An 18,533-nucleotide genomic window follows, 5' to 3' on the forward strand; every position below is an offset into this window, starting at 1 on the left:
CTGGTTTGTACACTACCCTACCCTCAGAGTAAAAAACGATAAATGTTTCTTTTAAGGATAAAAACAAAAAATATAAAATTAGTAGAGCCTCACTCTCAAAATCAAGATCGAAAGAAGAACTTAAAACCAATTTACCTTGTTCCTTAATAGATCTAATGAGAAACAGAGCCTGATTCAACAAAAAAAGAATTTTTAAATAGACGAGGTCTCATACTATGTTGCCCAGACCAGCCCTAAGCTCCCAGGCTCAAGCAATTCTCCTAACTCAAGTCTCCCAAGTGGCTTGTGTCACCATGTCCAGCTCAAAATCAAATTAAAAAAAAAAAAAAAATCTACTTTATCTCAGTTAGATCCAAACTTTTTCAACCCATGGGCAGAACGGGGGGCAGGGGGGAAGGGGGGTTAATATATATTAAGTCTAAAAAGACGGCAGCTTAAAAAACTACTAAAAATACCTAACTGTAGACTACTATCAGAATTAGGACTAATATGTTAACCATAACTGGTTTTAGCTTCTCAAGGATTGCTTGAATGTGTAAAGGTAGAAATAAAAATCTATTGTTAATATTCAATATGTATATATACATATATATATATTTCACACACACACACACACACACATATATATATATATATATATATACAAGTTGTAGATGGACACAGTATATTTATTTTTATGTGGTGGTGCTGAGGATCAAACCTAGTGCCTCACATATGTGAGGCAAGTGCTCTACCACTGAGCTACAGCCCCAACCCCTACAATTCATTTTTATTTAACTAAAACTATGGCCAAGAGAAGACATTCAGTCCACTAACTAAACTGATGTTCAGATCTACATTAAGGAAAGCAAAGAATGTCCCTCCTACCTGTGGCCTGGTCTCTTTTTCTGGAAAGAATCAAAGGTTTCCCCCTCCTGTTATTTATAAACATCTGTCCGAGATCTACAGATGATGTAGAAGATCCTTCCTGCTGTTTGCTAGTTCTGGGAGACACATCAAACTCATCTGATCCCATCTTCTTTTTTCTTTTTTGTGCCTCTAGTGCTTGCTGTTTTGCATAAATATACTCTAGCTTCTTCAGGACCACTTCTTCTGTCTTACCTACAGGTTGATAGGGAATAAATTATCACTCTCTGAATTACCCCACATAATAATGAGAAATAGAGTCAACTGAAATCCAGTTGATTTAACTATATTCCCCAAAACTATGGAAGGCAAGAGTGATTATAATCCAGAAGGTATGTCCCACCCAGTCAAAAGATAACTCTGCTATAAACTTGGGGAAAACCAAGCCTTAAACTAAGTAGTATCTGAAAGGTCTACTGAGGATTTCTCCTTGCTAAAGCTATTACTATGTTCTTTATCAGAGACCATTTACTTATCTTACCTGAAAGAGATGATACCTTGCGTATCAGAATATTTCGTTTTCGAGTCAGGAGATTTTTCTGCCCTATCAATTTGTCTGCTTGATCTGTAAGTCCCTGAATTTCACTGAATGCCTAGAGAAGAAATAGCAATATTATGTCAATTGATCCATTCTTTGCTTAAAAACAGGGTAGGCTAACAATTTCTTTAATAAATGGTGGGGGGATTTATTAGGGATTGAACCCAGGGGTGCTCTACCACTGATCCCTAACCCACCTTATTTTTTTATTTTGAGACAGGGTCTTCCTAAGTTGCCGAGGCTAGTCTCAAACCTGAGAATCTCTTGCCTTAGCTTCCCACATCACTGGGAATATAGGTATAATGCCCAACATCCAGCTTCTCAGTGACAAAATTATAAATTAATAATTCAGAGATCTTTATAATACCATTTAAAATAACTATTTATGTAGAAGAATTTTTTTTGTTAAACCGCATGAAGTTTACTGGGTTATATTTTCAGGGTATGTAAATGATTATTTTCAAAGAATATCACTTGAGTGGTAAACAGGTGCTCTACTATTTCATAAAGACAGATACAAAATATTCATGTTCAGCTTAGATTTTAATCAACTTTAAAATAATCTTCTAGCAAGAAAGAATACTGTTCTAGAGGTATATGAATGCTTACTGTATTACTTTTATCCCAACTTCTTTTTTTTTTTTGATACCAAGGATTGAAACCAGGGGCACTTAACCACTGAGTCACATTCCCAGCGGCCGCCCCTTTTTAAATATTTTTTTAAAGTTATTAATGGACCTTTATTTTACTCATTTATTTATATGCAGTGCTGAGAATTGAACCCAGTGCCTCACGCATGCTAGACTAAAGCTCTACCACTGAGCCACAACCCCACCCATTTCATGTTTTATTTGGAGACAAGGTCTTACTAAGTTGCTGAGGCTGGCTTTGAATTTGTGATCCTCCAGCCTTATTCTCCCGAGATGCTGGGATTACAAGCATGCGCTACCATGCCAAGCTACTTCTCCAACTTCTACTTAAAAGCAATTTAAATAAAACTACCTCAATTATTCTTTGTGCAAAGTTAAAACTGCTACTGCGAATATTTCGGATTTTTTTTTAAATGTCAACAGTTAAGTAGTATGCTAAAAATAACACTTTTGCTGTGCTTTATATTGTGACAAACTCTTCTAAGTACTAACATGAACACTGTAGCGAAAATGTGGTAAACAAGAGTTAACCAGAGTTTCTAATTTTATTTAAAGGAAGATAACTCTGTTAGTTAAATTAACTTTCAATGAAAACCTATTCTGACTCAATATAATGTGTTTCCCCCTAAGGAATTCATTGAACATTTACTAATCCACATTCAATTGTTAAAAGTAGCTCTCTTTTGATTTCCATTATACAGCAATGGATCCCCTTTCTCATAGTATTTATAAGGTTCTCTTAGACAAACTCTCAGATTTATACTCACCCGCGTAAGAATAAGACTTTTAGAAACCTTTGAAGAGTGAAGCAATCCCAATGTAATCTTCAATTTTTCAAAGAGGTCCCTCATTTCACCGCGTCGCCGCCGCTCATTGGCAGTATGTGTCCGGCGATAATAAGCAAAAGCTTCTGCTTCTTTCTGTAGTTTGTCACTCCAGTAATCAGGTTTCAATTTTAAAGGAATTGGAGCCTGTTCAAACGAGATTGCCTCCTCAACATCTTTTATATTTACCTGCCCTCTTCCACTATCCCAAACAGCACTGCTCTATTTCAGGTACCCAACATCTTCTTTTTGGACTGTTATAACAGCCTACCAATTATTGCTCATCTTAATACCAGTCTATCTTTCCTCCAAATCTAATTTCAACAACATCAATAGTATAAATTCAAATACAAGTCAATATAAATGTATCAATTTCCAACTCAAATTTCAGTAGTTCTCAAGTGAGAAAAAATCTGGGGGCAAAGGAGAACAGGGGATCTTTTATTTTTGAGGTTGGTTTTGGAATCAGGGATTATACCCAGGGTCACTTAACCATTGAGCCACATCCCCAGCACCCCCACCCCCTTTTAAATGTCTTTGTTTTGAGACAGGGTCTTGCTGAGTCCTTAGGGTCTCCCCGCTTTCCTGTGGCTGACCTTGAACTTGCAATCCTCCTGCCTCAGCTTCCCAAATTGCTGGGATTACAGGCATCCACAATAGCACCTGGCCCGGAATATGCGATCTTTTGTAAAGCTTATTTATATAACTTATTTATTATTTATATAACTTATTATCAAAACTAATTTTCATGATACAAATTATATGAAGAAAATCAGTATCTTGATTAGTGGAAAAGAAACCTCAAAAATTTGTTTTAAATACTGTAAGACCTTTCACAATTTGGTAAAGGATCAACTCCCACTCTTCTAAATCACCTTTTTCTCCAGCCATTACTGACTGCCAGAAATTCCAAAATCACACAAGGAAATCCTACACCTCCCTTTTGCATGCACCTGATGACTCCTCCCCTTCTTTCCTTCCAATCCTCCATAGCACTTAAAATTTAACACTTAAAACTCAAACTTTGTACTTTTCCAGCAAAGTATGCCTTCACTCTCAGCATCCCTTAGGCCTCCTTTATCTTTTTTATTCTATTTCAACTTTAAACATTTACTTCTTATAAACAAGTTATAGATACATATAAGGGTCAAAAAATACATGAAGAGCTTGTCTATTTTCATGCTATCTTTTGACTTCTTGTTATGTAGAAAAGGATTTAGCTCACATCATTCTTGTTATCTTTTTTTTTTTTTTTTAATATTTTTACTTGTAGATGGACACAATACCTTCATTTTGTTTATTTCAGTTTTTTTATGTGGTGCTGGGGATCGAACCCAGTGCCTCACGCATGCTAGAAATCGCTCCACCGCTGAGCCACAGCTTTCTTCATTTTGTTTTTATTCCCCTTCAGAGCTTGCTAATTATCTTTTCTGACACTGTCTTCATAATAACATTTATGGTGCCCCAAAACCCTTAAGGTAAAGTCATTATTTTTCTAAGGTTGAACCCATTGTGCATTAACATAGTATGAGAGAATAAAAAATGCAATAAGATAGAAAGAAAATAATTAACAAGTTTAAATAAAGTAAAGCACTGCAAGCATTTGGGTACAAAACAATAGATTATGTAAATAAGCTATTATGAAAGCCCTGTCATCTAAATATAGGTTTTGGAATAAATGAAAATAATCAAATATAGTGATATTTATGGAAAATAATTACAACCAGCAAATATGTTTCATATGATCATCCAACTCAGCCAAACAATCATGCTATGGGGTATTTGAAGGGTCTTGAACTGAAATGCCAGCCTCCACCTCAACCCAACCCCCATCACTGTCTTTATCTCTTAAATAAACACAGTAACATAGAAAATGGCCAAAATTACCAAACTCTCTTCCATTCTACTGTTAGAATAAAGAAAAACTCTAGCCTAAGTATGCTACCATGATGTTATCCATCTACTAAACACATTAAAAAAATTAAAGATGATTTATAACTTCATGGCTCAATTTTAGACCACTGAAAACTACAAGCTTAGGCTTACAAGTATGAATACCAGCTTGTTTCACACCTAATCATTAGTCTACAAATTGTTTTCAAAAAAGAACATAAATTTTCATAAACTTCATACCCATTTTAGTTCAATTATCCTATCCTCTGGGGCTGGGGGAGTAGAATTAAAAAGGGGAAAAGCACATCAACATATAATTTTGTTAAGGGGGACAAGTGGATTATATGAACTTGCTGATAAAAACACCCTTGAAAAAAAATCTTAGTTAATATAGCTAATAATATTTCAACTCTAACATAAATATTACCAATTTTATTAAATGAGTAATTTTCATTATTAGGTTCTAAATACCTTTCGATTCCTTTCAGCAGCTTTTTCATCAGCAGAGATATGGGTACGGCACCTAGATAAATATAGTATTTTTCAATGTCTTGTTGGAATTCAATAATCTAAGACTTATTTAACAACTACATTAAACCACACCACCCCAAATTGTCTAAATTGTGTAACCAATTTCTTTTCCCCAATGTGTGACAGTAGGCCACATTATTTATTCAACAGCATACTTTTTTTTCTCTAAGAAAACTGGGTACAATGAGAACACCTATAATCCCAGAAACTCAGGAAATGAGGCAGGATGACAAATTTGAGGCCACACTCAGCAACTTAGCAACAACCTCTCAAAATTTAAAAAAATAAAAAAGGGGGGATGTAGCTCAGTGGTCAACCCCCAGTACCACAAAAAACAAAGACAAAAAAAACTCTATGTGCAGACTACTCAATCACATTCCCTTCCATCCTTCTCCTAGGTAAACTGAGTTTCAATGCATAACTTCAGTTTTCCTAGGAATGTGTATTTCTAAATAAAAAAATTTTTTATGTATCATTTTAAATATTATACCATATCTTTCTGCAACTGAGTTGTTTCATCATTACACCTACGATATGTTGATAACATAGTTCTAATTTGACTATTTCAACTAGTGTATAGTATTCCACAGTGTGAATCCCCCCCAAAAAAAATCTTTTTAAAGAATATTAGTAATTATTTAGATTGTTATTAGGTCATTTCTAAACCTTCACAATGGCAAAACAATGATCCCTTGTACACATGTTATAAGCTGTTCTTAGGTAACCTAAGAGTGGAATTGCTGGGTGCAAGAAAGAGGTATGTATATCTTCAACTTCAGAAGATGTTAAACTGCACTACAAAGTGGTAATAACAATTTACACTTCCAGTATGAGTTCCCATTGCTCCATACCTATATAATACTGTCATAAATTTCTTCTTTTTTTTTTGGTCTGAGCCTGTCCCTTTGGGGCGCTTGCCCAGCACCCGTACAGACCTAGCACGTGTTTAAACAGGCTGGCTCTCAGCACAGCCCCAAGCCAGGGATTATTCTTAAGGTTTTTGAGTCTCCATAACTTTGCAAGAGTTCTGTTCTCATTTGGGTACCATACCTATTCCTCAGCCTCTCCATTCACATACAGTTTTGGAAGGAAGTTCATAAATTTCCATTTTTGACTCTCTATAGGTATGAATTGATACACTCAGTGCAGTTTAATTTGCATTTCCCTGATTACTTGTGAAGATGAACAAATCTGCATGTGCTTACTGGCCTTTTAGGTTCCTCTTCTATAAGCTTTTAGCCTGTGATATCCATACTTCGATTTTGCAAGTGCTGAAGTTCAAACCCAGGGCTCTGCACATGCTAGGCAAGTGGTTTAACACTGAACTACACTCTCCCCCCCACATCCCCCCCACACCCCCCCCCCACGCCCCGCCACAGCCCTGAATCATCTTAACAGACTGGTAACAAATTTTTTAATATCCTGATACTAACCCTTTGTCAATTTTATGTACTACAAATACTTATAGACTGAGCCTGCCTTCTCATTGTTTTCATGGTGTTCTGATAGAATTCTGAAGTTTTTGAAATTCTTACTTTTGGGCAGGGGGCGGGTACCAGGGATTGAACCCAGGGGCTCTTTACCACTGAGCCCCATACCCAGTCCTTTTTTATGTCTTATTTAGAGAAAAAGGGTCTCAGTGAGTTGCTCAGGCCTTTACTAAGATGCTGAGGCTGGTTTTGAACTCACAATCCTTCCACTTCAGCCTCCTATACCACTGAAATTTTTACTTTTAGTTAGACTTAAAAATTAAATCTTTATTATTTTGGGGGGCCAGGTCTAGGGGACTGAACTCAGGGCCTCAGAAACACTAAACATGTTCTCTACCACTGAGCTACCCTTATCTCCTAAATCTGCAGTTTCAATCTGTGCTCATTCTGTGTTGGTTATGCTTGATCCTTTGTTATTCCAATCCAATAATATGGTTTCTCACTGCTGACTCTTTTTTATTTAAAGTATTTTAATATAATTTTATAAAAGTCTTACACAGCTTTTGTTAGATATATTCCTAGGAAGCTTTCTTTTTCCTGTTACTCTTGTAAACGGTATGTTTTAGATTTTGTTTGTTGCTACTGTTTAAGAACTCAGTTTTAATACATGGAACTTTATTATTCAACAATACTGTTTAACTTACTAATAAGTCTTAATTCAGTTAAGGAACTCAAACTTTTTCATGCTTAACCAGTAGGTAACTGAAGTAGCCTGCAAACAGTTCTGGGGTAAAGATAATTACTAGTCCTACCTTCTATTCCTCAGACTTTTTCAGCATCAGTAGGGATGAAGAGTTACTTTCTCAGATCATTGCTACTTCATATGTAACAGGAGAAGTACAAGGTCTAGCAGAAAACAAGAAGTCGTATCTTCCTTCCCTTCTCTCTCTCATATCCCAGACCCTAATCAATACAAAGTTTACTAAAACAGAAAAGGAAATATTCCTGAGCAAGTCCTCATATCCTCCATATTTTCATTTTATCAGCTGAAGAGGCAGGAAAATTTTCATACCTGTATCTCACCTGTTCAACTAGTAAAGTAACCAATTTGTAATTTAATGCCTTATTCTTAAAAGATAAACTAACATTTGTTGAGTAGTCTACTGTGTCAGTTATTAGGCTAGTTACATGTATTATTTAACACTTTGAATGGGGGCATTTTTCTTATTTTATAGGTAAAGAATCTGAGGTTTAGACAGATTAAAGACTTGCCCAAGGTTATACACCCAAAAGTTAACAAAACTAGTATTTTAACACCAGTCTATCAGTCTCCAAAAGTCTATATTATTCACATTTACACCCTGCCTCTGAACAATGACCAAGTTAATCACCTCCTAATCACAGCTTCTCTTCTCACCTATACTAGTCAGAAAAAAGCTAGAAGAATAAGGGAACCAGGTCAGTTACCCAAAAGTCCTAAAAAGAACATACAGGGTTTTTTTTCTGATTACAAAGTAACAAGAATTTTAACAGGAAAAACCATTATAACAATTCAAAGATAAGTTAAGACTTACGGCTGTTTGAATGGCTGTGTGTGAACTACTGTGGTCTTCTTGTGTGTAATATTAATTTCCTCTGAGATCTCTTCTATAGTCTCAATGTCCACTTGCTCCTCATCATCCTCAACATATTCGACACAGTTATTCTGAAAAACATTGTTTCAACAGTAAATAAAGTGCTGGGGGGCACCCACACCTAAACTTTCCAACTGCATGCTCACTTTATAAAACCAACTACTACCAAACACCAATCTTATACTTGAGTATTTGACAATCATAAACTCACAGATATAAAGACATTGTTAATCCTTAGACTGAAGATAGAGTTCCCAAAGGGCTGCACTAATGCTTCAATGTTACTTTGAGAGGATACAATTCAGGTATGGCTTTATTAAGGTTTCCCAAATCTCTCTCCGTGTGTGTGTGCACGCGCGCGCATTAGGGGTTGAGCCCAGGGGCTCTCTATCACTGTACTACATCCCCAGCCCTTTTTGAGACAGAATCCTGCTACCTGCCAAGGCTGACCCTGAACTTGCAATCCTTCTGCCTCAGCCTCCTGAGTGGCTGGGGTTACAATGTAGGTACCACTGTTCCTGGCTAAGGCTTCCTAAAACTTAAAATCAAATGCCAGGAAAACAAAATTTGGGAAGGAGGAAATTGGCAAGAACTAAATTCTATTTGGGGCCTGGGAGTGTAGCTTCATGGAAGAACACTGCAAAGCATGCACAAGGCCCTGGGTTCCAATAAGGAGGAGGAAGGAGGAGAGAGACCTAGAGGATGACAAGGAGGAGGAAGAGGAAGAAGAAAGAAGGATGGAAAAGAAGCAGGAGCAAGAAGGAGAAATTAGGATGGACAAGGAGGAGGAGAAATCTATTTTTTAAAGGGGTTTCATGACTAACACCATTATCAGATGCCCATAAACCAACACATACTAACACACACTAGGTAGATATGGAAACAGAATACAACCCAGACAATATTCAAAGTCTCTTAACCCCACAGAATGAGAACTTTTAAGGAATTTCAGGTTTCGAAAGAAACCCAGGATTGTTGTACTTTCTTATACCAAAAAAATAGGTCAATCAAATAAGCATTTACCAATATACACCTATCAGAAAAACTCACTGGAAAGTTTATATAACGCTAGAATTATATGAATATATGGGACAAGCAGATATTTTTAAGTCCACCTGTAAACGTAGTATTAAGTATGCCAGAAACTAAATAAGGAATATATTATCTCTTATATATACTCACACTGTACCAGAGACACACTCAAAAATGAAACATCCCAACCACCCCTATAAGTCTTTGTTTAAGACTTGTTGGAAAAATTACTTACCCCCAAATTACAGGCTTCATAATACCAGTAGACACTAAATGCAAACTATCATTTGTTTCCCACCCCAATTTAAGTACAACTCAAACAATGTATATTAAATTTAAACAATGTATATAAAAGTTAATTCTAGGACACAAAATCAATAGCATCCCCAACAGAATCTAAACAGTAATGTAAGTATGTTTTGTGATATTTGAACTGAAGAATGTCTGCCTACTGCATAGTTTTAACTGCAGGCTTTGCAAATAATACCCAGTACTTCATTAAAGTGGCTATTCACAGCTTTGCTCACACCATTTCAATCTAATGCTAATAACAAGCATAAACATAAGTTAGGCATGGGACATGTACATAAAAATGATATAGAATTTAGATTTTAGAGATCATTTAACATAATGTTTTTACTTTTTAAAAAGTCTGTGTAAATTGTCTATGAGATTCCCTACTAGTACATTCAAGCAACATCTCCCTGCACAATTAAGGCATTCTAAAGGTTCTAAGTCAATTCTACAACTAGCAATAATTTTCACTGATTTTAAAGTTGGACTATTTTTTGGTCTGATTTTTCTCTGGACTAACTACAATGGGAGACCACAAAAAGCACTGCAAGATCTGCAATGTAATTTTTAAACTCAGTGAATTCAGATTACTAAATATATATCCTTGAAAAGGATTACAGAAAAAGTATAAGGCGAATGCATAAAGAATTATCCAATTTTAGGGCTAGATTCTCACTTATAAATAGATAATGAATCAGGAACATTAAAATATTTAAATATTTTAGTTTTTTTAAAATACTAAACTTATTATTATATTTTATCTGCATAAGGTAATTAGGTATTAACAAAGAAAGACTAAACAATACAGGAGCTGAATGAATTTCAAGGAAGTGAGATTCTGAAACAACCAGCCACATGACAATTAGTACAGACGGCTATGTCATCTGCTCCTGAAGAAAGGGAGATAATTTAAAATTTCAGGGCACCCCACAGACAGTTGGCTACGGTCTCATGTTCTACATCAGACCCTGTGCCAGGATTTGGCAAAACACAGACTGCCACCTGTTTTCCTAAACAAAGATTTACTGGAACACAGCCACAATCATTCACATATGTATTGTTTGTGGCTGCTACCATTCTAGAACAGCAGCTGTGTCAACTAGCCTGCAAAGTCTAAAATATTTACTATCTGGTCCTCTATAGAAAAAGATTTTCTAACTCCTGCCTTGTATCATACCTGACTCACAATTACTTAGTTTGGTTAATACACCCCTAAATAGCAGACCTATAAAAATGCTTAAGGAAATTTTTAAAACTAAATCATAAAAGTCATATTGCAAAGGGTGATGATTATTAAAGCCGAAAATATAAACTCTGGAAACTAAATATTTAGAGGATAATTAAAAGGCAACTTAAGGTAGAACTGTATTAAAATATTAGATGGTATTTTCCAGTTTTTCTCCAAAACAAAAACTTCACTCTAAATGCAGGTAGACAGGGTTCTCCTCCAGTTCAAAGGTCACCCATTCATTCTGTTTCTTACATATCTAACAGGTAAGTTACAATCATTCCACGTAGCAAATATCAAAGAAACTACTGAGATCAAATGGGTGTAATGGTCTCAAAACACTCCTTTAAAATTTAACTTAGTAGGGATTCTCAAGCATCTATACCCCAACGGTTGGAGCTACTCTTACCATAAAAACATGTCAAAGAATAAGCCCAATAAGTGTTGCCTGACTGATATAGCCTAAAAACTACAGAGCTGTTAATTACGATCTAAACCTAGGCATCCAAATGAATGTATTAAGTCTTACTGATCTTCTGGAAAAGCTACTGTCTCTAATAAATCATTTAAATCCTTGAGGTTTCAGTCACAACAAAAATGGGCTCACCACCTTTTCTACATCATCAACCTCCTCACTCTGGTAGTCAGAAACAACATCCACAATTTCATCAATAGAATCATCGGTTTTCTCATTCTCATCTTCTTCATCATCTTCTTCCAAATCCAAAACAGTGAAGTCAGCACTTTTTCTCCCACCCTTCTTCTCTTGCTTTGGTTGTATCTGTTCTGGTAGCAATAAGTGACCCTGAAAGTGTCCATTCCCTCTGCTTCCTTTTGTAGCTCTCCTAGGAACAATGGAGAAGGCTGCAGGATTAGAAATCATACTCCAAGAATCACATTCAGTTTTTAAAACTCTGGCATTCTCAGTAGTTTCACTTTTTCCAAGTAAGTCAGAGATGCCCTGTTCTTGAAACACATCTGAATTTTCTTGACATGGCTTTACTTCTCTAATTAACAACTCATCTGTCTCCTCCTTACATTCTTGCAAAGTTCCAATATATTTCCGGGTCAAGGGGCCCTTTATGTGTTTTCTCCATCTTTCCCTAATGCTATTCTTCTCCCGAGAGTCTCCACATTCTTTCTCCTTGGCCTGTGGCTGTGGATTAGACTGCTGCTCCACCATAATTTTGCTCCTTGATAATTCAAGTTTACTTTCTTCCTTAGAGATGATTGGAAACTCATTTGGTTTTTCCTCTGAATTGTCTAATCCCTTCTGCTGTTCCACCTTCACAGCACAGTTCTGTAGCTGCACTTTACTTACATTTTGTACTGCCAGAATATTGGCTTTTTCAGAAATGGTCCTAACCTCTAGAAGAGTCAGTTTTTCTTTGGAACTACTATGATTTATAGTCCCATACTCTTCATTAGTATTTTTATAGTCTTCATCTGTATGTGACCCAGTGATATAGGAAAGTGTAGAAGGCTTGTCAGTTGTGGGACCTTCTTCTATAAGAGAATCTTCATCCAAATGATCACCCCCATCTTCCAAGGAAATATTGAGAGTTTCCTCTGAGGCAATAGTTCCTGAATTTTGTTTAATTACATTAGCCTCTGGGTCTGTAGTTTCTCCTTCTGACTGTAGAGCTTTATTAGTTTCCCTCTCTCTTTTTATAGAGTTCACGTCATCCTTTTGATCTATATTCTGGGATTCCTTCTTCATCTGAAGGGAAGCAACATGCTGAAGAATGGAGCTAGGAACAGGTTTTTGTCCCGGGAGCTGTAACAAGGCAAAACTACCAGACTGGAGAGGAATAAGACTGGCTGTACCAACAGGCTGTCCTCCTGAGCTATAGGTTATTTTTGTTTCAGAGCCTGATTTATTTGCAAAGCTTTGTGGTTCGGGAGGAGAAATCCTCAGGGTCAATGTGCCAGCCTGAGAGACAAAATTAGGTCCAGAGGAAAGCAATGATGGTGCTTGAGTGATAACATTCACTGCTGGAGAAGACCCAACAGCCTGAATTACAGGATTCATGACAGAGAAAGCAGAGGACGAACTGGAAGATGGTGGAGTGTCAGAAAGTTTGGAAGGAGCAGGTAACCGGATTCCCATCACAGACCCTAAAAGAAAAAAAGAAAAAAAAAAAATTTAATTCACCAGGATTTCCATGGTATTTTTCTTTTTGGACAGGTGACTCTTAAAAGACTAAGAATAATCCTGGTATAGGAATAAATCATACAGTCAACTGATTTACCAGAAGAAATTCATCAGAAAGATATCCAACTTTATACCTGGGTTCCGAAACATGACAGGCTGTAAATTGGGCTGGGAATTAGAGCCACGAATCTGATGCAAAGGCAGGAGTTGGACAATCTGCCCATTGGGGTGCCTGAATAGGTTCATTCCACTTGGACTTCTAACAGGTTGCAAAACCATTCGATGTCCCTGAAGTTGTGGATTTGGAACCGGTCTAAGCGTAGGAGAACCCTGCTGTACTGGAATCAACAACAATCGAGGTCCAGTACGTTTCACTGTGTTAGGAGAGATCTGAGGAGTAGCCACTGGAATTTGAGGGGAATTTTCTAAAACACGAAATAAAAAAAAAAAAAAACAATATCAGAATTCTCCTTCAACACGTGGAGGAAAATAGCTATAATGACAGATATAGGATCTGACAATGCTAAAAGCAACTTCTAATTTCATTTACAAAGCTGGAAAAATCTTGTCCCTCTATAATACATTATTTATGGCTGAGAGGAATTTGTTTTAAACTCAAGTAACTAAACAGACATTGTAGAGTTTTGCATTCAGAATGATTTTAAAAAATGTATCATAGAGATAATGCTTTTGCCTAATGATAAAGAGGGGTAAGTCACTAAATTTGGATTAACATTAAAGTTCAAAAGATTATAATTTAAAAAAATGAAATTATGAGACATCAAAGAGACAGGTAAATAAAGTCTTGATTTGAAGAGGAAAAGAGTTTTAAAACAAATGAAAAGAGCAGAAATTTAATAGTGAAGATGTGAATTAAAAGAGATTTCAAACCATTAAGAGTATTTAAAGATATACTAGATACACTTTAGTGTTTGAAAGAGGTATTTAGAAATACTAAAGACCTGGGGAAAAAAACAAGTAATCTACAGATTTTTTTTTTAGGGTACCAGGATAAAGAGGTAGGAAAAATGATAATAGCATAAACTAAACTGGTCTAATATTATCATTCAAATTGGTGAACTTATTTAACATTGTTAATAAAGAAAATTTAATAGTCTGCCAATAAATGAAACAAACAAAAAAAATTTTTTGGTTTAATTTAATTTTTCTATCAGACATGCACTTTGCCCACACAAAACATTAAATTTCTAAAAGAAAGTCAGGTTCATAACATTTTTTTTTTTTTTTTGAACCAATGACTGAACCCAGAGGTACTCAACCACTAAGTCACATCCCCAACCGTTCCCTTTTTAATATTTTACTTACAGACAGGGTCTCATTGAGTTGCTTAAGGTCTTGCTAAAATGCTGGGGCTGGCTTTAAACTTGTGATCCTCCTGACTCAAATCTCCTGAGCTACTGGGATTGGGGATTACAGGTGTGCACCACCAGACCCGGCCCCATGTTCATAACATTTAAATGATAAACTATAACAGAAAATTTAGGACTACTCTAAAACTGAAATAAAACAAAGACCAATTTGTTCCTTAAAATAATACTGTGCCATTTAAACAAAGAATATTCATCTATCTTACATGAATTAAGAAAATGTTAACATTAATTTCTCAAACTTTTCAAATTTATTTTTAAAGAGTGATTCAAAACCTAAATTACTCCAATTCAGAGACTGAAAGCAATGTTTCTTATACCCACTGAAAATGTGATAATTTATTTAAATGTTGGTGAGAAGCAGGGGAAGAGAAAAACAAAAGTCAAATGAAAAGTCAGACAAAGTATCCAACTTGATATGCTCTTTATGAACTGAGAACAAAATGCCACTTCCTTAAAAGTAGCACTTATCTGAGTCATCTGTATTTATACAAGAGATAAGAAAATGTAGTAACATCACTATTTTGGACTGGGGATGTGGCTCAGTGGTTAAGTGTTCCTGGGTTCAATTCCCAGTACCAAATAAATAAATAAATAAAATTAAATCACTATTTCTTCAAGTGGCATTAAATAAAATATTTTAAGTGATATATGAATATATAGTAACATTGTATCACATTGACAGAGAAATCATTCCCTTTTTAATTTTAATCTTTTGATTATATACACAAGAAAGCACCACTCTTTGATATTTTATCTTTAATATTACTCCAGCATTTTCTAGCTTTCTTCATCTACAGAAAGAGAGTAAGCCGCAAGGTCAGAACATACAGTAAATAACTAGAATTTAATAATATATTTTATTACTATTGTTTTCAGTATATTTGTTTATAGGGTTATATATTTTGGCAAGTAACGTTGGCTTCCAATCAATTTTGTCTCTTAAAAACATTTAAAATTAAAAAGTAGTTAAAATAATTATTTTAAAAATGACAGTACAAATGGGGCTCAGGCAATATACTGGTATTGGGTATCTATTTCCCCTGAATTCTGCAAAGTCTCTCATTTTTGTCTACATTAATTCTTCTCTGAACAGACTAAAAGAATCACTCTATGTACTTGTATTTGGACATAAAATGTACCAAAGCACATGATAGTCCTATTTCCAATTCATTTAACCTAAGCCAACACAAGAAAAATTTAACTAAAATGTTGAAAATTTAAAATATGACTACTAAGTAAAGAAATATGCCTCCTTATTCTATTGCAATCACTTCATATGTGTAATAATTAAATAGGTGCTGATATACAAATGATTTTTGCTAGGCAAGAGGAGTTAGAATGGCAGGAGTATAACCTAGAGGAAGCCATATCCCCAGCCCTTTTTATTTTTATTTTGAGACAGGGTCTTGCTAAGTTGCTTAGGGCCTCACTAAATTGCTAAGACTAGTCTCAAACTTTCAATTCTGTCTCAGCCTCCTGAGTTGCTGGAATGTACAGGTATGTGCCACTACACCAGGCAGGAGTATATTTTAATCTTCAAAAAGAAAAAAACAAAAGCCCTCGGCTTGGATGAAGCACAGGCAGAAGCCCTTTCATCTCAGTTTTTTAAACTAAAATACAGCATACTCTCCCCCCAAGAAGGGGCACTTGTACATGGGGTTCCCTTCTCAACGATGTGTACCCCTAGCTCTCAGCGTGTCACGTAATAGGCTGTACTTTCTCCCATGCTCACCTTAATGGTTAATCTAATGGCTCAGAGCTCCACTCCCATCTACATTACTTCAGTCAGCATTTCCATTCTAATGTTTTTCAAGAGTTTTTTTTAGCTATCTCCTGAGGCAACCTTCAGGCCCATGAAACTCTACTGGATTATCTCCCCCACAGAATGTGTTGTTTTTTTAGTATTCTGGTTACAGAATTACATACTTTCAGCGATCTAACTCTGCATTAACCATGATCTCTATTATTTTTAAATGGTCAGTTTTGCAGAATGTAAAGGTTTTCAGGAATACGCTTATCATTTTATAGCAGCAAACATCTACAAGGTTATCTTGAGATAGATGACAAACAGATAGATAGATCCTATCCCCATCTGCAAAATTACATAAATAGCTATACAGTTAAACAACTAGTAGTAACTAGGCCTTACCTGGTCTCTGGCTCACTGGTGGACTCCCATTAATTCCTGAGAGTATAATAGGAACAGAACCCAGAGATGAAGTAGGTGTGGTCACCATGGAGGAAGATGCAGCTGTGGTCACCATGACTATGGAGGTGGAGGCAGTGGAAGCAACAGGAAGAGTTATGGTTGGAGGAGATGCTACCAAAGACTTAGGAAAAGCAACTGAAGTCACAGGGGTAGTTATCCCAGAAGTTTTGGTAAGGTTCACAGTGGCTGTAGACTGGGTTGATGTTACAGGGGTGCTGGTATTAGTTTCAGAGACCTCAATAACCCCTGCAGTGGTGGCACCAGAAGAATAAGTAGTCTCTTTAGTTCCCACATCAGAAATAGCAGTCATAGATGTCACAGCAGTAACATTTTCTAAAAACACTTGAGGGGTGGTAGTAGTGACAGCAGCAGTCACAGGGCTGCACACCTGAACTGGCTCAGAAGAAACCACAGGTGTGACGACCATTACTGGAGAAGGTCTGATACTGAACTTCTGTGGCCCTGTCAGGGGTTGGGGTGTGCTAACTCCAGGTATCTTCTGCTGCAAGGCTCCAACTTTACTCATCACAAACTGTGTGAACACACCACCAGGAGAGGGTCGAGCCGCTGCAAATAAAAATTTGCAGGTCAAAAATCTTCAGTTCTCTTATTTTACCCTCCTAGTGACTGTGCTTATCAACATTAACTGTGCACCACTGGGTCAATTTCTTACAGGTATTACCTACCTGCATTAAAGTTTGAATTTCCACCCACAGAAATCAAAACACTTCCCTCAATCCAAAACAATTGCATATAATTCCAACAAGAAAGGGATTAAAATGAGTATTCCTATTAAAATTCTCTGGCTATGAGATACATTCAAATCATCAGAACACTAAAAAGACAATACAGCAGTAAAAACTTTATAACCTAAAACAAAGAAGAGGATTTTCTTGCCTAATTCTAATTTTCCACCACTTCCTCCTGTACCAGCACCTCCACCTCTTTATGACTGTCTCTTATGAGACAGTTAGGTATTGTATATTCTTAAAATGCACAGGTATTTTTTCAAAACAGTGCAGGATAGGGCTGCATTTTTGATGTTGTTGCTGTTGCAAATCACAATTAAAGTTGTTTTTTAAAAGAGGCAAAATAGGTTCTTTTTAAGGCATACAATGCCTATCCTCTATCTTCACACAACTCCAGCCTTCAGCCAGATATTTCAATTTCCTGTTAGAGGAATAAGAATGAAGACACAATTGACACTTTTACTTAACATTCCTAAACAGATGTGAAACAACAGAAAGAGAAATTCAATAAACCAACTATAGATTTTCTAAATGCTACAACACATGCTTCTAAAAGGCAATTTATTATATACTCTAGCAATGAAATGTTAAGCAAAAGAAAGGTTTCCGTTCACAAAACAGGGAAGTATGGAACAATGCAACATTTTGAAAATTATGTTTTATAAAAACCCTCTACTTTGAGCCTATACTAACCCACCCCCACCAACTTTTCAAGCTTCTTGGATTCAAAAGATCAAGGAACATGCATCTGATTGGTGCCAAAAACCCTAGTCCTTTTAGGAAAAACACTAGAGAAAATATTGTTAAATATATCTCCTCTTTAAAAAAATTAAAATCACAAGTCTTTTCTACATTAATATAATCAGTCTAGAAGCCTCAAAAATAATTTTAACACTAGAGTCCAATTCATCTAGCATCATAAGACATCAGGAGTTTACAAAAACACACATTCAGGTAAGACAGACATCAATAATAATAATGCCAAATTTTGTTCTTCTCTAATTTTAACAATCTTCACACCTACAACAACTGACCAAGCACTAAGTTATAGTCCTTTCCAAGTTATATG

General features: G+C 35.9%; 1 protein-coding gene across 1 annotated transcript in view; it reads right to left on the reverse strand.

The window, feature by feature from the left end:
- Mga (MAX dimerization protein MGA) overlaps positions 1–18,533 on the reverse strand; it is a 103,030-nt gene that overhangs the window by 3,880 nt on the left and 80,617 nt on the right. Inside the window, 8 exon segments of the mRNA XM_047537744.1 lie at positions 868–1,101; positions 1,388–1,499; positions 2,862–3,065; positions 5,283–5,334; positions 8,347–8,477; positions 11,568–13,078; positions 13,250–13,540; positions 16,656–17,282. Coding sequence (XP_047393700.1) covers positions 868–1,101; positions 1,388–1,499; positions 2,862–3,065; positions 5,283–5,334; positions 8,347–8,477; positions 11,568–13,078; positions 13,250–13,540; positions 16,656–17,282 — 3,162 coding nt within the window.

The sequence above is a fragment of the Sciurus carolinensis genome, chromosome 2 (genome assembly GCF_902686445.1).
Source record: "Sciurus carolinensis chromosome 2, mSciCar1.2, whole genome shotgun sequence".
Classification (NCBI taxonomy): domain Eukaryota; kingdom Metazoa; phylum Chordata; class Mammalia; order Rodentia; family Sciuridae; genus Sciurus; species Sciurus carolinensis.